This window comes from Arachis stenosperma, chromosome 3 (assembly GCF_014773155.1).
Source record: "Arachis stenosperma cultivar V10309 chromosome 3, arast.V10309.gnm1.PFL2, whole genome shotgun sequence".
NCBI lineage: Eukaryota > Viridiplantae > Streptophyta > Magnoliopsida > Fabales > Fabaceae > Arachis > Arachis stenosperma.
Window position 1 is genome coordinate 80,717,492 of NC_080379.1, and position 22,497 is coordinate 80,739,988.

Below are 22,497 nucleotides of genomic sequence, written 5' to 3' on the forward strand. Positions count from 1 at the left end.
TGATGAGCTGATAGAGAGACATCCACTTTATTGGTGTTCTGAGCCTATGCAAGTTCTTGAGGCTTATAGGACTGAAGAGGAGGACTTAGTCATTGATTTTTTGGTAAAGAATTTTGTTGTTGGTGAATGTCTTTCGATTCCTGAAATGTTAAGTTTTGAAAAAGAAAATGATATGGAGGGGTTGCAGGCTTATATAGGTAATACATACTCGTATCTTCAGTGTTTGTTTATTGTTTAGGGAATAATGTTGTTTGTTTCTCATATTTGTCTGCAGGAGGGCGAGTACCACATCTGAATTCGTCTAGGCTTCAGTCTTTTCTGGATAGGAAAAAGGAAAAATGCATAAGTTCCTCTGCTGTCCAGAAGATTGTTGAGGAGGGTATTGCTTTTTCTGCTGCGCAGCCAGCCCATTCAAAGAGGAAGCGAGACAGGTCTGATGACTCTTTGGAAATGTTTTCTGAAGAGGTTAAGGAAACTGCCGAAGTTTCTAATACTGCTTTTGATCGTCAGCGCAATCTACACGGTTTTATCCCTGGGGCGAATGTTCACTCTTTGTGGAGCAATCAGTTTCCTTTATCCGAGCTGTCTGATAGGGCTTCACAATTTCCTGGGGACATGACTCTTACTCGGCGTGCCGGGCTGGAGGCTCTAGGAAAATTCGTTCAGGTAGCTTGCTTATATTTTCCTTTGTTTGTTTTCTTTTTTGGGCTTTTGATGTTGTTTTATTATTTACTTTCAGGTTGTTGCTGCTCACCTGTTATGTGTTGGCCGGATGACTGAGTTGCTTGGGGCTGAGCAACAAATTAATGTTGATAGGATTGCTGCTTTGGAGTGTTCGTTGAAGGAAAAAGAGGGAGTTATCAATGATGTTACTGCCAAGATGAAAGAAAAGGAAGAAGCTGTTTCCGATATTTCTTCTAAACTGGAGGAAAGTGAGCGGGAAGTTGCCCGCCTTCAAGAGCAGATTCGGCTTTTTTAGGCCGAGATTAGAGATAATGATAAGGTGAAAGGCGAAATGACTGCTCGCATTGGTGAGCTGGAGAACCAGGGGATTGAAATGTTCACCTCGGGGTTTGACCGAGCTGTTGCTCAGGTGCTGTTGTTTGATCCGGGATTTGATGTTCGTCGACTTGATGTGACGAAGATAGTTGTTAATGGGGAACTGGTTCAGGATGAGGCCGGTGAAGTTCATGATGAGAGTGTGCCCCCTTCTGTTTGAATTGATATTGATTATCTCAAGTTTGTATTTTGTTTTTGAGATACTGCTTTTAGCCTTTGTTCCGGCCTTTTGAACTGCTATTCCGAACTATGGTTTCGGTCTTTGTTTTGTTAACATATGATATGACTTTGATGTTTTTTGATTTGTGTGAAACATAACTGTGTAGTATAGCAAAATGTATAATTTCATTCAGATAGGAATGTGCCTCATGTTTGAGGTAGGCAGGATGGTCGGCCTCGTTAAAACCTACCCGAGCAAACCCTCCTTAGGAAAAAACCTCGTGGTTAGGAAAAAGAGTACCTGGCCATTCTATTTTGTACATTGTAATCAACTATAATAGTATTTGAGCGATGAGATGTTCCATGTGTTTGGCAATTGTACTCCACTCAGCGTCTCTAAGTGGTAGGCTCCTCTCCCGACTACGTTCGTAATCCTGAATGGTCCTTCCCATGTTGCCGCTAACTTTTCCTATCCTGGTGGCTTTCGAATATCTTCTAGTTGTCTGAGCACTAGGTCTACTTCTTTAAATTTTCTTGGTTTGACTCTTTTGTCGTATTGGCGTTTTATGGTTAATTGCATTGACTTTTGCCTCAGTTCTGTATAACTTCGGTCTTCGTCTATGACGTCAAGTTCTGCATGTCGTGCTTGTTCATTGGAAGTGTCGTCGAAGTGCTCGGTCCTTGTTGAACCTTTGCTGAGTTCCAATGGGATTACACATTCAGATCCATACACCAAGCGGAAGGGAGTCTCTTTTGTTGTTGACTGGGGAGTTGTGTTATAACTCCAAAGTATTTCTGGTATAAGCTCGGCCCAGCGACCTTTGGCCTCGGCCAATTTTTTTTAAGGGCCTGCAAAATTACTTTATTAGCTGCTTCTGCGAGCCCGTTGCTTTGTGGGTGCTCGACAGAAGAAAAATGGTGTTTGATATTCATGTCAGTTAAAAATGATGCAATTTTTTTATCACTAAATTGCCTACCGTTATCGGAGACGATTTCTCTTGGTAAACCATATCTACAGATGATAAATTTCCAAATAAACTTTTGTACCTTGTCTGAGGTTATCTTTGCGAGTGGTTGTGCCTCTATCCATTTTGTGAAGTAATCGATGGCCACTAAGAGGAACTTTACCTGTCCCGATGATATGGGAAATGGTCCGAGGATATCCATGCCCCACCTGTGGAAGGGCCAGCTGATGTCGGACATGTGTAGCGCTTCGGCGGGGCGGTGTATTAGGGGTGAGCACTTCTGGCATGAATCACAATTTCGGACTTTGTTTATGCAGTCCGACCTCAACGTCGGCCAGTAATAACCTGCACGTAAGATTTTTGATGTTAGGCTTCTGCTTCCTATGTGATGCCCGCAGATGCCTTCGTGGACTTCATCTATTGTTGTTCTGGTGTCCTCTCCTGCAAGGCATTTGAGCAGAGGTCTAGGGAAGCCACGTTTGTATAGCTCGTCTCTTATCATTGTAAACTTGGTTGCTTTCCTTTTGAAAGACCTCGGATCGCCTTCTGGTACTATCCCTGTTCTTAGATACTGTATTACGGGAGTCCGCCAATCTTCTCCCTGCGACATACTCAACACATACTGCATGTCTAGACTAGGTTTTGTTAGCGTGAGATGTGCCAAATTTTCTAATTGTTGGTCTTCCCTATAGGTCGCTAATTTTGATAGTATATCTGCCCTACCATTTTTCTCCCGTGGTATATGGACTATTTCGAACTTATGAAAGTATGTTATCATGTTTTGGACCATATGTAAATATTTTTCTAATAGGGGATCTTTGGTTTGGAAATTACCTGTTACTTGTTGTACCACGAGTAAGGAATCACAGTATACCTGTAAGTTTGGCACCTGAATTTCTTTTGCTAGTCTTAGTCCTACTAGTAAGGCCTCGTACTCGGCTTGGTTATTTGTTGCTTGGAACATGAACTTGATCGATTGTTTTGCATATACTCCTTTTTTGTCTTTTAGTAGTATGCCTGCTCCGCATCTGTTATCATTGGATGCGCCGTCTACGTATAGCTCCCATGAATCAGGTTCCTCTATTGTGCTTGTGAACTCTGAGATGAAATCGGCTAGGACTTGTGCCCTGGGGGATCCCCTGGATTTATAGGTGATGTCAAATTCTGATAGCTCTACCGACCACTTTGTGAGTCTTCCTGCTTGGTCGGGTTTTGCTAGGATTTGTCTGAGTGGCTTATTGGTCCGAACTATAATTCGGTTGCCTTGAAAATAGTGTCGCAATCTCTGAGCTGTGATGATAAGTCCAAATGCTAATTTTTCTATCATCGAGTACTTTGTTTCAGCGCCCTGCAAGACTTTGCTTACAAAGTACACTGGGTGTTGTTCTTTTTCGTTCTCTGTTACAAGTACCGAACTTATTGCGTTAGTTGAAATTGAAAGAAATAGGTGTAATGGCTTACCTTGTTCCGGCTTTTTTAGTACAGGTGGTGATCCTAAGGTATTTTTGAATCTTTTGAAGGCCTCTTCACATTCCTCTGTCCAAGTGAATTGATTCGATTTCTTTAGTGTGTTGAAGAAGTGGTACGATTTTTCTGCTGCAACTGGTAAGAATCTAGAAAGGGCTGCTAACCGACCTGTGAGCTGTTGCACTTCTTTCTTGTTCTGAGGGGATTGCATATTGATTACTGCGAGGCATTTTTTGGGATTTGCTTCTATTCCTCTGTTGGTTAGTAAAAATCTGAGGAATTTCCCGCCTTGTACTCCGAACGCACATTTTTCCTGGTTCAATCTTATGTTATGCTTTCTGAGTTGTCCGAATATCTCGCTGAGGTCGTTTTTATGTTGTTCTTGTGAGTTTGATTTCACCACCATGTTGTCTACGTATATTTCGATGTTTCTTCCAATCTGGTTCTAGAAGACTTTGTCCATTAGGCGTTGATATGTTGCTCCTGCGTTCTTTAGTCCGAAAGGCATGACTTTGTAACAAAAACTTCCTTGATCGGTAACGAATGCTATCTTTTCCTCATCTCCGGGGTGCATGAGAATTTGATTATAGCCTGAATAAGTGTCCATGAAACTGAGTATTGGGAAACCTGATGTGTCGTCTACTAACCTGTCTATGTTGGGGAGTGGGTACCCATCTTTAGGGCATGCTTTGTTTAAGTCGGTGAAGTCTACGCACATGCGCCATTTTCCCGAGCTTTTTCGTACCATCACGACATTTGCCAGCCATGCTGAAAATCGAATCTCTCAAATGAATCCTGCTTCTAAGAGTTTTTTGGTCTCTGCTTCTGCAGCCTTTCTTCTTTCATTGCCTAAGTTTCTCTTCTTTTGTCGTATAGGTCGGACGCTGGGGTTGACGGCCAATTTGTGGCAGATGAAATTAGGATTGATGCCAGGCATATCTGCTGGTATCCATGCAAAAAGGTCGGTATTTTCCTTTAACAGCGTGACAAGGTCGGCCTTCTGTCCTGTAGTGAATGCAGAGCCTATGTTAGTAAATTGTTCGTCTTGATTTAGCCTTACCTTTTCGAGGTCGTCTGTTAGTGTAGGTCGACTATCGTCACTTCGGGGATCAAGTTCGTCCATGGTTGGTATATTTTCCGAGTTATATACCATATGGATCCGAGGTGTCTCCCCATTCTTTGTTGACTTGAGGCTTGCATTGTAGCACTGCCTTGCCTCTTTGTGATCTGCGTATACTGTTCCCACTATGTTATCCTGCAATGGAAATTTTACACAAAGATGAACAGTTGAAATAATTGCTCCAAAAGCCTTTAGCGATGGACGCCCTAAAATGATGTTATAAGGGCTAGGGCAGTCAACCACTAAGAATTGGATGTCTAGTGTTTTGTTATTTGGTGGTTCTCCAATTGTTGTTCTTAACCAGATATACCCTGATACCGATACCTTTTCCCCGGAGAAGCCTACCAATTCTCCGGGCGATGGTTGTAGTGCCTTGTCACTGAAATGCATTTTCTTGAATGTTGAATAGAACAGGACGTCGGCGCTGCTTCCTGGGTCGAGTAGGACTTTTTTCACTGTTAACTCCCCCATTTGGACTGAGATGACGACCGGGTCGTCTAGGTTTGGGCAATTTGTTTTGAAGTCGGCCATGCTGAAGTCAATGCGAGAGGTCGGAATCGATGCTTGTCTTGCTGGCCAGGAGCCTACCATCGTCATCATTGCCCTGTAACTCCTATTCCTGGCTGAGGTGGTAGTCCTACCGCCGGCAAAGCCTCCTGAAATGTAGTTAATTATGCCTTTGGATGGGGGTGTTTCGACCTGCTTTTGTTTGCTTTTCCTATCTGTTTCATGTTGTTTTCTCGCTGAGACGTACTTGTCTAGGAGCCCCTGTCTCGCCAATCTTTCCAGTTGCCATTACACATTCGTCTGTTGTATGTCTAAACTTCTGGTGGAAGGCGCAGTGCTTGCTTTTGTCAACATATTTCTGATCTTGGTATGATCCTGCTCTGACTGGTGGTCTAATCAGTTTGTTATGCAGAATCTCCTTGATTATATCTTCTCATTTCGTATTGAATTTTGTATACGAATCATATTTCGGTGCTAGCTTGAACGGTTTTCTCGGATATTTGCTTGTGGACCGTTGTGACCTCTATTCTTCTTTTCTAACCGGCTTTTCGCTTTTACGGGCTTCCCTGAGCTCTTCAATCTCAATCTGACCCTGGGCTTTTTCCTGGAACTCCTCCAGTGTTTTCGGCTTTGCTACTGCGATTGCCTCATGGAATTTTCCGGGGCGAAGGCCGCTTTTGATGGCATGGAGTTGCACCTCGGGGTTAAGATCTGGAATTTGCATAGCCGCTTCTGTGAACCGCATTATGTAGTCCTTTAAGCTCTCGTGTTGTCCTTGTTTGATCGTGCTGAGGTAATCTGAGTCTCGCACGTAGATCTTAGACGCTGCAAAATGATTTATAAACAGCTTGGCAAACTCGTCAAAGCCTGTTATTGGTCCTGCAGGTAAGTTAGAGAACCATAATAAAGCAGCTCCATCTAAGAATGTGGGAAAAGACCGGCACAAGATGGGATCGGAGTCGCTGTTTAATAACATTATAGATTCAAATTTTGTAATGTGGATTTTAGGGTCTCCGATCCCCTTGTACGGCGTCAAGGTCATTGGAAGGGTAAAGTTTTTAGGCATTTTAAAACTCATTATTTCTTCTGAAAAGGGGCTAATTCGTCGTCTTGCTGTCCCGGAGTTGGTCTCTGCCGTCTTCGCATTCGACTCAGACTGATGTTCTTCATGTTGATCGGTGTTCGCCTTCTTGTTAGCTTTCCGTTTGTCGTTGTTCTGCATGGCCGCCAATAGCTCGGCCATTCGCTCATTTTCTGCGAGCAAGGCGGCGTTTGCGGCCAACAGGTCGCCATTGGTCGGGTTGGTCGAAGGTGTTACTGACCGTTCCGTCATGGTTCATCCCCTGAAAGAAGAGGGAATACAATGCAAAGGTAATGCTGTTAGTTCTGAAAAACTAGAAAAGTGAGGCGGGGCCCCACGGTGGGCGCCAATTGTTCGTGCAAGGATACTCGTTGCCGTGCTATAGTTCGGATCTCAGATGCTGCTGGCAGGTTGGCTTGTCCTGCGGCAGAGGAATACCTTGCCTGAACACGAGCTGAGGGGGGGACCTGTAAAAAGGACTCCGACGCTCAAGTTAGTAATGATAATTTCTTGATATCAAAAATGTGAAAGAGTGAGAGAGTGGTATGAATGCTTAGATGCCCCCTTGGTGATCCATCCCAGCGGTTTTTTTATAGATTTCAAGTTCATACCGTTGCTTGATTTGTTAGAGGGAATCTCGGAGTTAGTTGAGATTCTGGGGAGGTTATTGTCATCGTGCTAATCTGTTGATCATTTTGGTCCTTATCGTAGTTGACGTGACCGAGATATAGGACTTCGTTTCCGATTTTGTAATGTGCAATACACAATAGACCTTAAAAAATATAGAAATGATATTTTAGGTTTTAGAGACGATTAGGATAAAATATTAAAATGAACTAAATTTTAATTTTGTTTTTAATATTTAAAATATTATATTTTTTTCTTGCATTTTACATCATCTTTTATCGTTTTGTTACAGTAAACAATATTCCTTTAAAAATACTAATTTCCTCCATTATCATCTTGGAAATTGCAATAATTAAAATTGTGGTGGTCATAATGATAATTGCAATAAACTTAAAAGAGTAAAATTGGCAGTAAAAAAATTTTTTTTGATTATAATATAAAAATAAAATAAAATAAAATATTTAAAATAAAAATATGATAAAATAAAATATTTGTAAAAAAATAAAACGTATTAAATATTGAAATAAAATTAAAATTTAGTCTAAAAGTCAAATACTAAAAGAATATTTTATACATTATATAATTATAAGTATATACTACTGTCCAATGAGTTAAAAACTTAGCCGAGATAATTCGTGTATAAGAAAAAATGTTAGGAATAAAACTTGTATACACAAAAAAACAAAAAATAAAAAATAAAAAACTAGTGGCTTACCGTGGTTTTTGTTTTCATCATATACTCATTGAATACTAGAATTATATAACAGTTTCTAAAAGCCGTATAGAATTATATAATAATCTGTAAAAGCCAAATACAATGTATCCTATATTTTCCAAGGTCTGTATTTAGACAGAAAAAGCATATGAATGATTTTATATATAATACAAAAACACCTAGGTCGTTTAATTTGAGAACTCTTTCTCGGGTAAGGATTCGGTGCGGCTGCTATGTTATGCTTATCGGTGCGTACAAAATACGTTTGGTGTACTGGTAGTGTCCCACTATTTTAACCGTTTGATTTTGATTCAAGGGGAATGTGGTGCTATATGCTGACAGCACTCTATTAGTTAATGGATTAATCTCCACATTCCAGTGTTTTGCATTTACAAACTTTATAAGTTTGAACGAAACCAACTCATTAAACGCGCTGTTTATATTACGTGCCTTTTTAATAGAATTTTAAATCAATTCAAATCAATTAACGCACAAATATATAACTTCTATTTTTCAAAAGATTTCGTTTCTTTTTTCGAGTTTCTTACCAAATTTGTTAGATCTCCTTCGTGCGTTCTCTCTTTGCTTCGTTTTTTCGATTTTCATGGTTTTTGAAATCAAGTTTTGAAATCGTTTTGAAGATAATAGAACTTCAGAAATACACCCAAACGATTACATAAACACACCCAAACGATTACAGAAATACACCCAAACGGTTACAGAAAGAATTACAGAAATACTCCCAAACGGTTATAGAATACACCCAAAGGATTTAAGAAATATACCCAAAATAGGGGGAGGCAGTATATTTCTTCTTGAAATCTTTTAATGTTTTGCTGGTTAAGGATGAGGCACATAGCAGAGATAATCTAGAAGAAAAACCTAGAAGAACAGTAAAACAGTACCTTGAATAATGTTTCTTCCTTTTTCTGGTGATTTTTTATGGAGATTTATATCTTTTCTTCTTGATTTCTTCTATTCTTCGCGAGGAGTTGGAACGTTTCTGCAGAATCATAGTAGTTTGTTTCGAATGTCCCTTGAATCTTGATGGTCTGTGTTTTGATTGAGGAAGAAGAAGAAGAGTGAACGTGTTGTGGAAGGGGCGCATGTTTTTTTCTTGATGAGTTGCGTTTTGATTGAGGAAGAAGACGAAGAGTGAACGTGTTGTTGAAGGGGCGCGCGTTTTTTTCTTGGACTTGGAGCAACTTGTATAGCTTGTAAGGCAAAAAGGCTTGTATGTGTAGCAAGCCTCTTAGTTAATTGTTTGTCTTTTTGCAGCTTTTGGGTAGTTAAAAAGCGAGTTAAATTTTAAAATAGTTCCGGAACTTGGCACTCAAAACTCAAAGTTATTTTTGAAGTTAATAATTATTCAATTTCGTTCCCAAAATTATCTTCCAAGATTCATAATAGTCTCTAAAATAATTTACATCCATCCTTATCATTAAAGAGAACTAAAACGACGTAATTTTATATTTATTTTAAAAACAAAACCCGAGCCTCTCCTTCCCCTGCTCTTCAATGCTAATCTCACTGTCTACCGAATTTGGACTCGACATTTGAGATCTGAACCGGAATGGAATCCAGGGGCAGCTCCGCAATGAGTCAACCGCTATCCTCTCCTCGCTTATGCGGAGCCCCTTCTCCTTGGCGGTGAAGTCCGCATTCACAATGTTGACAATTGATTTTGATATGGAGCCAGCTCTAACAACACCTTAGGAGCAACTATGGGAGCATTCATTGCAGTTGCTGACAGCTCCCCCCTCAGTGCTCCAACAACAACCTCTACTATCTCGATTGCCACACCCTCCTGTACCTCTTTTGTGCTGGATTCCAAATGAGACGTCACCACTACGTTTCGTGTTTCACTAGCATGTTATCTCTCGGTGGGGGATCCTCCGCGAAGACGTCGAGTGCGGCATGGACAACTGCTCCAGCGTCAAGGGCTTTGACCAAGGCATCTTCATCGATTACACCACCTCTAGCAACATTGATGATGCGGACTCCTTTCTTCATCTTTGCAAAATTGGCGTCATTGAAGATCTTCTTAGTAGTTGCAGTAAGCGACATGTGCAGAGAGATGAAGTCTGCGGCGGCGATGGCCATATCAAATGTAACACCCTACCATACAGAGTCTTATGCTTAAGTCATAATTCAGAGATGGCAAGGTATTACGACCTCTAAAATAAAAATTTAGTACGTATAGTAGTATGAATGATTGATTATAACTAGGAGCCTTTGTAGAAAAAGGGGTAAACAAAAACCGCAACTCAAAGGCGCAACACTCCGATCGATAACGCAACGAACAAGGATAAACCAACGCGAGATTATATATATACAAAAGAGTGTCCAAAACAGGAATATCAAGACTCAAAATCCGGCTGCGAAGATAACCGGTCTGAGCATAACAATATATACATATGATAAAATAAGGAAAACCCCAAAGGAAACCCAAAGGGACACAATACATAAAACCTATTCTCCAAAATCTCCCATAAGAGGAGTCATCACAGTTTGTATTATTTAATGGAGATAAGAGTATCTAAGCAAAACATATAAACCAAAACATAGTCCCCAAGCACAAGGAATCTTCGCAAATCTAGAAGTCTCCAGCATGCCTCAGCGGGAAACCTCGCGTCCTGCATCTGAAAACCACAAAATCCGCATGGGTGAGAACCAGAGGTCCCCAGCATGGTAACAGCTTCCACATATATAATACATAATAATAGAGGAAAGCCAAAGGCAATCCTAGAACTTCCTCCAGATAATATCAAAGCTTATAACAAGCTAAACCATATAAGGGCATCTGACTAAAGATTCTTCAGTCTAACTAATACTTCCCTTTCCAATTCCTTCAAACCTCCCAACCACCAGCAGGAGTATATTATAGAAAACACAGTTATATCAGACAAAGAATATACAAATAGGAGCAGTTAAGACATTTAGACAATTAGCAAGTAATATGCAGTCAAATAGGCAATCTCAAACAGTTCACATAGTATGCATATGATGAATGCCTGTCCCTAGTGGCCGATGATATCATCTGTCGGTTATAGAGCCAACCCGACAAGTCCTGGTAGCTAACCATTGGACTGTCCCTCTGTCGTGTCTCCCCAACTCGAGTATGCTCAATATGAGCTTGATCATAATCATGATCCATATCCATCACCATCACTGGTGAATATTATCCATCACCATCACCGGTGAATATATCCATCACCATCACAGGTGAATATTTGGGAGTGAGCTCGTCCGGGAATTTCACAGTGCCCGGCCACCCTGACGACATAGGGTAAACAGAGTATCAAGTCTCAACCTGGAGCACGTGGTGGCTAGCCACTGCTACTACCCAGGGAAACTCGTATCTCAGATAGTGGAAGTGCAAATCACAATTATCAATAATTCAGCATAAACATGCATGAATTCTCATCCATGGATCAACATCCATAACAGCCATTCGGCTCATGGTTAAATCCATAACCAGCCAATATTCATAGCATACACAGCTATTCCGGCTCACGGTTAAATCCATAACCAGCCATTTCATTAACAATTACAGCCTTTCGGCCCATGGCATAACAAGCACTTCCACCACCATCCTCCGCATCTCACATAATCATCTTGATCCTCATTGATCATTCATTTTTCCTTTGCTTCACTCGCAAGTTACCTCATTCACTAGCCCCTTTCTAATAGCTAGGCATGTCATAATGATTTAAGACATAAATGGTGAGATCGGAGACTTAGAAGTATGAGATTTGGCTTTTAAAACTCAAAAATCAACTTTGGGATGAAAATAGGGCCACGCGTACGCGCACTCCACGCGCACGCGTGGATGGCCTCAAAAACTCATCGACGCGCAAGCGTCATGCACGCTGACGCGTGGATTACAACTTTGCCAATCGACGCGCACGCGTCAACCACGCGTACGCGCGGGTGTTCTCGTGCCCCAGGCACAACACTGGCACAGTTCTGGCATAACTCTCTGGAAAATGGCTGGGCATTGGGTGCAGCACAATCGGCGCGCCCGCGCACATCACGCGTACGCGTGGATGGCACTTCTCGGAAGATCGGCGCGCACGCGCCAGGTGCGCCCACGCGCAAGGGGTCATTCTGCTAAAAATTTTCTAAGTTAAAAGCTGCAGAATTTCACAGATTTACACCCCAATCTTCCAACGGACATAACTTTCTCATTTTAAATCGTTTTTCACCCGTTCTTCGAACGGTATGGACATCCCGGATCCAATTTCATTTTTAAATAGATTTGGTACAAAACGGAGATCCGTAGTCCAAGTTATGTCCCGTCAAAGTATGTCCAAAAACCATATTTTCATACAAAACCACAATATGCCATTTTCAAAACAAACCATTTTCAACTCTTTTCAAAATCAATCAAAACATGCCAATTTCATCCCTTTTCTTTGAAATCAATCAAAATGTATCAAATTCAACATCAAGCCTCCTCAACTCACACCTTGACACATTACCACAATATGCAAAATCACTATCTCATCATTTTAGCCCACTTCACCCAAGTGGCTCAAACTCAAACATATTGACATATCATATACTATTCCTCATGCCAATTCTCAACAACACCAATTCCAATAAATTATTATTGCACAATCAACATCATATTCACCATCAACATGGTTCAACCCACAATTCAACCATAACCATTCATCAAGCATATATCACAACATGCATATTTCTCATACATCACACCACCAAGGCATCAATAATCATCATCACATATATGACCACATCATATATCTCAATCATTCAACAACATTAACAATTCAATGCCTATCTTAGGGCCTCTAGCCTAAGTATTTCCTACCACATTACATATTAGATACGGGAAACCGAAACCATACCTTAGCCGATTTCCCAAGCTCCACCGGAGCACTTCCAAACCAAATATCCACAAGCTCTCAAGGCCTCAATACCTCCAAGAACAGATTTTTCACCACCAAACCCTTTCCAAGCTTTTCAAATCACCAATCAAGCTCCAATATCCACACATACACACCTAAGCCACAACCATCATACCCATACACAACATCTCAAAACCCAAGCATCATAAAACACACAAATACACTAGGGTTGAGAATCTTACCACACCCAAGGTCCAAGGAGACAAGATTAACCTTCTCCTTCAAGAGAGTTTGGTCCTATAACATCAAAGAACCCACAATCTCAACATTTCACCCATGAAACTCGAAAATAAGGGCTGAGATTTCGAACAGCAACACGTGGCTTACCTCAAGATTGATTATATGGGTTTTGTAGAGCTCTCCGCGGTGAACGCGTGGCCATAAACGGGGCGGCAATCGGAGCTCTAGATCAAAAGTTATGATGGTTTGAAGATCAACCAAGGGAGAGAACTTGAGAGAGTGTTCTTCCTCCCTTTCTCTCTAATTTCAGCTTGTGTGTGTAACAAATGAGGAGAGAGAGTGCTGAAAACTAGGGTTTTGGTTAAGTTATGTTGGGCCAAGGGCCCACTTTGGGTCCGGTTGGCCCGGTTTGGCCCGTTCGGTCCAATCTTGGTCCGAATTCTATAAAATTTGTACCAAAATTCTCGTCTCAGTCTCCTCTATCACATTTAGCCATAAAAATCACATTTTAGGCTTTCTAGAATAAATTCTCATTTATGGGTTAATTAGCCGTTAATTAACCAGGTTTTACATTCTACCCACCTAATTGGGAATTTTGCCCACAAAATTCAAATGCAATTACCTGAGAATAAATGCGGATAATCCGTTCGCATCTCCGACTCAAGTTCCCAAGTGTGTTCCTCAACACCGCCTCGACTCCATGCCACTTTGACTAAGGAAACATCTTTTCCACGCAACCGTTTAATACTAGTATCATCAATTCTGACTGGAGCCACTGGAAGCGTCAAATCTTCCCTTAACTGAACCGACTCAGGTTCCAACACATGGCTAGCATCAGGGGTGTACTTCCGAAGCTGCGACACGTGAAACACGTCGTGCAGGTTCGAAAGATGAGGTGGTAGAGCCATCCGATACGCCAACGGTCCAATCCTCTCTAGGATCTGGAATGGACCAATGTATCGAGGATTCAACTTTTTTGCCTTAATCACCCTACCTACTCCTGTAGTCGGAGTAACCTTAAGGAAAACATGGTCTCCTTCCTCAAATTCTAAGGGCTTTCGCCTTTGATCGGCGTAACTCTTTTGACGACTCTGCGCCGTAAGCATCCTATCACGGATTTTCTTGACTTGTTCAGTAGTCTCAGCTATCATTTCTGGCCCCAACAAGCTTTTCTCTCCAGCTTCATACCAACATAGCGGAGATTGACATTTCCTCCCATACAAGGCCTCATACGGAGCCATTCCGATGCTCGCATGATAACTATTATTGTATGCAAACTCCACCAATGGCATATACCGATCCCAACTCGCCGGTTGGTCCAAAACACAAGCTCTCAACATATCCTCTAGTGTTTGGATTGTCCTCTCAGATTGACCATCTGTTTGAGGATGGTAAGCCGTGCTCAAGCTTAATCGGGTTCCAAAAGCTTTCTGAAATGCACCCCAAAACCTTGAAGTAAAACGAGGATCTCTATCAGAGATTATAGTAGCAGGTACACCATGAAGTCTCACAATCTCCTTTATGTATAACCGTGCTAGCTCCTCAAGGGTGTAAGTCATACGAATGGGCAAAAAGTGAGCTGACTTCGTCAGTCGGTCCACAATCACCCAAATAGCATCAAAACCAGCTCTAGTCCTTGGCAATCCCGACACAAAGTCCATTGCAATACTCTCCCACTTCCATTGTGGAATCTCTAGAGGTTGCAACATACCGGCGGGCTTTTGATGTTCAATCTTTACCTTTTGACAAGTTAAGCACTTTGAAACATACTCCGCCACATCATTCTTCATACCCGGCCACCAAAACATCACATTTAAATCATGGTACATCTTAGTACTTCCCGTGTGAATGGAGAATCCGCTTTTGTGTGCCTCCTTCAAAATATCTTGCCTCAAAGTGCCAACATCCGGCACAATAATCCTACCCTTGAATCTCCATAACCCATCTTTTTCTTCCGACACTCTCCACTGTTTTCCTTGCTCAATGGCCGGTAACACTTTCCATAACGCTTCATCATTTTGATGAGCCTTCAGGAGTTCGGACTTAAAGTCACTTGAGATTTCTAATCGGCTCAAACACAAGGTTCCGGATACTTCTTGAGTACCAATTTTCAGACTCTCGAATCCCTTGAGCAACTTCTCTTCTTGAAGCATCATCCAAGCCACATATAATGACTTTCGACTTAACGCGTCTGCCACTACGTTTGCCTTTCCCGGATGGTAATGCAACTCAAAGTCGTAGTCCTTCAGCAATTCCATCCACCTTCTCTGCCTCATATTAAGCTCTTTCTGATCAAAGAGGTACTTCAAGCTCTTATGATCAGAGAAAACTTGGAACTTAACCCCATAGAGATAATGCCTCCACACCTTCAAGGCAAACACAACCGCAGCGAGTTCCAAATCGTGCGTAGGGTAACTAACTTCATGAGGTCTCAACTGTCGTGAGGCATACGCCACCACATTATGGTGCTGCATCAGCACGCACCCTAGACCCTTCAATGAGGCATCACAATACACCTCAAAAGGCTCGTTCGGCTCGGGTAACACCAACACAGGTGCAGTAGTCAACTTTTTCTTCAATGTCTGAAAGCTCTCCTCGCACTCAGGAGTCCAAACAAACGGAGTGTCTTTGCGGGTTAACTTTGTCATTGGCAAAGCTATCTGTGAAAAGCCCTTGATAAACCTTCGGTAATAGCCAGCTAAACCCAGAAAACTCCTTATCTCTGTTACGGTGGTTGGTTGTTTCCAATCCATCACAGCCTCCACCTTAGTTGGGTCTACGGCTATTCCTTTCTTACTCACCACATGGCCCAAAAACTTCACCTCACTCTTCCAAAATTCACACTTAGACAGTTTTGCATAAAGTTTCTTCTCCTTTAGAATCTGCAACACGGTCCTCAAGTGTTCCGCATGCTCTTCCTCGGTCTTGGAATAAATTAGTATGTCATCAATGAAGACAACAACGAATTTATCCAGAAACGGACGGAAAACTTTATTCATGTAATCCATGAATACCGCAGGAGCGTTCGTCAACCCAAAGGACATCACAGTGTACTCGTAATGACCATAACGAGTTCTGAAAGCGGTCTTAGGGATATCCTCACCCCTCACCCTTATCTGGTGATAACCGGATCGCAAATCAATCTTGGAGAAAACTCCAGATCCTTGTAACTGATCCATGAGATCATCATTTCTCGGCAATGGGTACTTATTCTTTATTGTAACCTTGTTCAACTGCCTGTAATCCACACAGAGCCGCATACTCCCATCTTTCTTCTTTACTAGTAGCACTGGAGCACCCCACGGAGAGACACTTGGCCGTATAAAATTCTTTCCCAACAAATCCTCTAACTGAGACTTTAGCTCGTTCATCTCTAACGGTGACATCCTATAAGGAGCACTTGAGATTGGTCCCGCCCCGGGCACCAACTCAATAGCAAACTCAACCTCTCGGTTAGGTGGAAACTCATCAATATCATCGGGAAACACTTCCGGAAACTCACACACAACCGGAATCTGCTCCAACCTTTGATCATCACCCGAAACGCCCGCGGTTAACAACATGATACCCTGACATTCGATTCCAGAACAGTTCACCATCATCGAGTTCAAGTAATAATTATTCACCACGACCGGCCCTTCTGTATCTTCCGGCATAAAGTACACCGACTTTGTAGAACATTCAAGCAGAACATGGTTCTTAGAAAACCAGTCCAATCCCAAGATAAGATCAAGACCGACCATCGGCAAGCAGACTAAATTATGAACAAAATCACGCTGCTTGAACCTAAAGGAAACTTCCGGGCATCCTAGCCTAGTTACCGTAGCTTCATGGGTAGCATTGTACACCCTTAGATCATAACCTAAAGTTACAATCTTCAACCCTAACTCATGGGCTTTCTCAAATGCAATGAATGAATGTGATGCTCCCGAATCAAATAAAGCATTTAAAGTTTGACCAGCTAATTCACAGTTACCTCGAATGAGTGTCTCAGATCCCTCAGCTCCTACAGCTGAAGTGGTGAACACCCGACCAGTCTGTTGTGCCTTCCCAGCACCTTGTTTCTGCTTTTCCGGACAGTTGGCGGCTTTATGCCCCGCCTTTCCACAATTGTAGCACAAACCCCATCCGGCCTTGCATGGTGCTCCCGGATGGTGACTTCCACACCTAATACAAGCTTGATCATTCTGAGGCTGCTTCCCAAACTTCTTTCCTTGGGAGTTGTTGTTGGGCCTCTTGAAAGAGCTTCCCCTCTTGAAAGACGGACCTCTAGGTGCAAAGCTCTTTCCTCGGTTCTGTGGGAATGATCCTTTGTGACTCCCTTTCTCAGCGGTTGCCCTTCTCACACACTCTTCAGCCACCCTACACTTGTTCACCAATTCGGAGAAAGTCCTAATCTCCATTGGCCCTACTGAACTGAAGATATCACTCCGGAGTCCTCCTTCATACTTAACACACTTCCATTCCTCATATTCCACCGGAGTCCCTTGGCACATACGAGAGAACCTGAACAGCTCCTCAAACTTGTCAGTATACTCTGATATGGACATGGTACCCTGCTTCAGTTGTAACAATTCAAGTTCCTTAGCCGTCCTAGCAGAAGTCGGAAAGTACTTCTTATAGAACTCTTCTTGAAAGACATTCCAGGTGATATAGTCATCACCCTGCTGCAGAAGACGTCGGATGCCTTGCCACCAATGCGACGCCTCACCGGTGAGCATATAAGTGGCAAACTCGACACGCTGTCCTTCAGGTACCACTTGTGCTTGTAATGCTCGCTCTATAGCCTGAAACCATGTATCAGCCTCAGTCGGGCTAGTAGTTCCCTTGAACTTAGGCGGATTAACCTTCAAAAAGTTTGCCAAGGTCATCGGGCCCTGAACTCCACCTCCATCATTACCATGGTTGTTCATCTGTTGACCAAGAGCCTCAGCAGTGGCTTGCATAGCAGCAGCCATGTTCTCCAACGCAGCCATAAAGTTCACTGGGTCATTAGGGTTATTCTCCGGTGCACGAGCATTCGTACGACCTCTCGCACTACCTCTACCGCGTCCACGAGGCGCCATCTGGTTCCTATACACACCCAACAATCGATATTAAGTTGATCAGTCTCAATATCGGGAGTCTAGTGCTTCAAAGTCCCAAATGCATGCTCATGAACGTTTATGCCAATTATATCAAGCAGATATACTAATAGCACATAACACACATACAGAGAATGCACAGAAGCATAGTCAGTCCATCCCTCAGGCTCTACAGGAACGAACTGCTCTGATACCATAATGTAACACCCTACCATACAGAGTCTTATGCTTAAGTCATAATTCAGAGATGGCAAGGTATTACGACCTCTAAAATAAAAATTTAGTACGTATAGTAGTATGAATGATTGATTATAACTAGGAGCCTTTGTAGAAAAAGGGGTAAACAAAAACCGCAACTCAAAGGCGCAACACTCCGATCGATAACGCAACGAACAAGGATAAACCAACGCGAGATTATATATATACAAAAGAGTGTCCAAAACAGGAATATCAAGACTCAAAATCCGGCTGCGAAGATAACCGGTCTGAGCATAACAATATATACATATGATAAAATAAGGAAAACCCCAAAGGAAACCCAAAGGGACACAAATACATAAAACCTATTCTCCAAAATCTCCCATAAGAGGAGTCATCACAGTTTGTATTATTTAATGGAGATAAGAGTATCTAAGCAAAACATATAAACCAAAACATAGTCCCCAAGCACAAAAAATCTTCGCAAATCTAGAAGTCTCCAGCATGCCTCAGCGGGAAACCTCGCGTCCTGCATCTGAAAACCACAAAATCCGCATGGGTGAGAACCAGAGGTCCCTAGCATGGTAACAGCTTCCACATATATAATACATAATAATAGAGGAAAGCCAAAGGCAATCCTAGAACTTCCTCCAGATAATATCAAAGCTTATAAACAAGCTAAACTATATAAGGGCATCTGACTAAAGATTCTTCAGTCTAACTAATACTTCCCTTTCCAATTCCTTCAAACCTCCCAACCACCAGCAGGAGTATATTATAGAAAACACAGTTATATCAGACAAAGAATATACAAATAGGAGCAGTTAAGACATTTAGACAATTAGCAAGTAATATACAGTCAAATAGGCAATCTCAAACAGTTCACATAGTATGCATATGATGAATGCCTGTCCCTAGTGGCCGATGATATCATCTGTCGGTTATAGAGCCAACCCGACAAGTCCTGGTAGCTAACCATTGGACTGTCCCTCTGTCGTGTCTCCCCAACTTGAGTATGCTCAATATGAGCTTGATCATAATCATGATCCATATCCATCACCATCACTGGTGAATATTTATCCATCACCATCACAGGTGAATATTTATCCATCACCATCACAGGTGAATATTTATCCATCACCATCACAGGTGAATATTTGGGAGTGAGCTCGTCCGGGAATTTCACAGTGCCCGGCCACCCTGACGACATAGGGTAAACAGAGTATCAAGTCTCAACCTGGAGCACGTGGTGGCTAGCCACTGCTACTACCCAAGGAAACTCGTATCTCAGATAGTGGAAGTGCAAATCACAATTATCAATAATTCAGCATAAACATGCATGAATTCTCATCCATGGATCAACATCCATAACAGCCATTCGGCTCATGGTTAAATCCATAACCAGCCAATATTCATAGCATACACAGCTATTCCGGCTCACGGTTAAATCCATAACCAGCCATTTCATTAACAATTACAGCCTTTCGGCCCATGGCATAACAAGCACTTCCACCACCATCCTCCGCATCTCACATAATCATCTTGATCCTCATTGATCATTCATTTTTCCCTTGCTTCACTCGCAAGTTACCTCATTCACTAGCCCCTTTCTAATAGCTAGGCATGTCATAATGATTTAAGACATAAATGGTGAGATTGGAGACTTAGAAGTATGAGATTTGGCTTTTAAAACTCAAAAATCAACTTTGGGATGAAAACAGGGCCACGCGTACGCGCACTCCACGCGCACACGTGGATGGCCTCAAAAAGTCATCAACGCGCAAGCGTCATGCACGCTGACGCGTGGATTACAACTTTGCCAATCGACGCGCACGCGTCAACCACGCGTACGCGCGGGTGTTCTCGTGCCCCAGGCACAACACTGGCACAGTTCTGGCATAACTCTCTGGAAAATGGCTGGGCATTGGGTGCAGCACAATCGGCGCGCCCGCGCACATCACGCGTACGCGTGGATGGCACTTCTCGGAAGATCGGCGCGCACGCGCCAGGTGCGCCCACGCGCAAGGGGTCATTCTGCTAAAAATTTTCTAAGTTAAAGTCATTCTGCTAAAAATTTTCTAAGTTAAAAGCTGCAGAATTCACAGATTTACACCCCAATCTTCCAACGGACATAACTTCCTCATTTTAAATCGTTTTTCACCCGTTCTTCGAACGGTATGGACATCCCGGATCCAATTTCATTTCTAAATAGATTTGGTACAAAACGGAGATCCGTAGTCCAAGTTATGTCCCGTCAAAGTATGCCCAAAAAACCATATTTTCATACAAAACCACAATATGCCATTTTCAAAACAAACCATTTTCAACTCTTTTCAAAATCAATCAAAACATGCCAATTTCATCCCTTTTCTTTGAAATCAATCAAAATGTATCAAATTCAACATCAAGCCTCCTCAACTCACACCTTGACACATTACCACAATATGCAAAATCACTATCTCATCATTTTAGCCCACTTCACCCAAGTGGCTCAAACTCAAACATATTGACATATCATATACTATTCCTCATGCCAATTCTCAACAACACCAATTCCAATAAATTATTATTGCACACAATCAACATCATATTCACCATCAACATGGTTCAACCCACAATTCAACCATAACCATTCATCAAGCATATATCACAACATGCATATTTCTCATACATCACACCACCAAGGCATCAATAATCATCATCACATATATGACCACATCATATATCTCAATCATTCAACAACATCAACAATTCAATGCCTATCTTAGGGCCTCTAGCCTAAGTATTTCCTACCACATTACATATTAGATACGGGAAACCGAAACCATACCTTAGCCGATTTCCCAAGCTCCACCGGAGCACTTCCAAACCAAATATCCACAAGCTCTCAAGGCCTCAATACCTCCAAGAACAGATTTTTCACCACCAAACCCTTTCCAAGCTTTTCAAAATCACCAATCAAGCTCCAATATCCACACATACACAACCTAAGCCACAACCATCATACCCATACACAACATCTCAAAACCCAAGCATCATAAAACAACAAAATACACTAGGGTTGAGAATCTTACCACACCCAAGATCCAAGGAGACAAGATTAACCTTCTCCTTCAAGAGAGTTTGGTCCTATAACATCAAAGAACCCACAATCTCAACATTTCACCCATGAAACTCGAAAATAAGGGCTGAGATTTCGAACAGCAACACGTGGCTTACCTCAAGATTGATTATATGGGTTTTGTAGAGCTCTCCGCGGTAAACGTGTGGCCGCAAACGGGGCGGCAATCGGAGCTCTAGATCAAAAGTTATGATGGTTTGAAGATCAACCAAGGGAGAGAACTTGAGAGAGTGTTCTTCCTCCCTTTCTCTCTAATTTCAGCTTGTGTGTGTAACAAATGAGGAGAGAGAGTGCTGAAAACTAGGGTTTTGGTTAAGTTATGTTGGGCCAAGGGCCCACTTTGGGTCCGGTTGGCCCGGTTTGGCCCGTTCGGTCCAATCTTGGTCCGAATTCTATAAAATTTGTACCAAAATTCTCGTCTCAGTCTCCTCTATCACATTTAGCCATAAAAATCACATTTTAGGCTTTCTAGAATAAATTCTCATTTATGGGTTAATTAGCCGTTAATTAACCAGGTTTACATCAAATGATACCAATTTCACCCCAACAGCACAAGCCCTATTCACCGGGGCATAAGGATCATGTGCAATCACATTCATTTTCAACCCTTTCGCTCGCCTCGCCATCTCAGATCCAACTTTTTCAAACCCCATCTGATACGTGGTCAGGAGGGCATTTTCATCATCTTAGAGCTAAGGGACGGAATGGTAATCTTGTCATATTCAAGGATCTGAATACTAGAAGAATTGTACCATGCCAGTCTTGGACATCAAGAAGACCAAGAGTCCGTCTCAAAAACAGTGATGCTGAAAGGGCGACAACTCATAAGGCCCATTGGGTTATATCAGGACAGCAAGAAATCCAATAATGCTTTTCAAATTCTGTGGGAGGCATAAATTATTATTATTTTCGAATTTTTTAATAATTTATTTTAATTTGTTTTGCTGTTAGAGTTTGTTGGAAGATTTGATTTACTTCTGATTTGCTTAGTAGTATTTTTAGAAATTTTAAATTTAAATCAAATCTGATCTAATCAATTAAGATCAAATCTGATTTTAATTAGTTATCATAGCTTTAGAATGTTAAAATTTAAATCAAATCTGATCTAATCTAATAACATCAAATCTGATTTAAATTAGTTATCTTATCTTTTAGTTGATTTGTTAGAGGTCTATTTAAACACCTTTGGTGAAACAATTTGGAATAACTTTTGATGAATAAAATTTCCTTAGTGCTCTACGCACGTTTTTATTGTGTGATTAAGTGAGGTGAGTGATTTA

At 41.8% G+C, this 22,497-nt stretch overlaps 1 protein-coding gene and 1 pseudogene across 1 annotated transcript; both read right to left on the minus strand.

The window, feature by feature from the left end:
• Positions 1-5,497: 5,497 nt before the first annotated feature.
• LOC130966309 (uncharacterized) lies at positions 5,498-6,610 on the minus strand. The gene is made up of 2 exons (XM_057891097.1): positions 5,836-6,610; positions 5,498-5,706 (listed from the first exon to the last, which is right to left on the minus strand). The coding sequence occupies exons 1-2, from the start codon at positions 6,608-6,610 to the stop codon at positions 5,498-5,500; spliced, it is 984 nt and encodes a 327-aa protein (XP_057747080.1).
• A 2,617-nt stretch (positions 6,611-9,227) lies between these two features.
• LOC130966310 (D-3-phosphoglycerate dehydrogenase 2, chloroplastic-like) overlaps positions 9,228-22,497 on the minus strand; it is a 30,832-nt pseudogene continuing 17,562 nt past the window's right edge.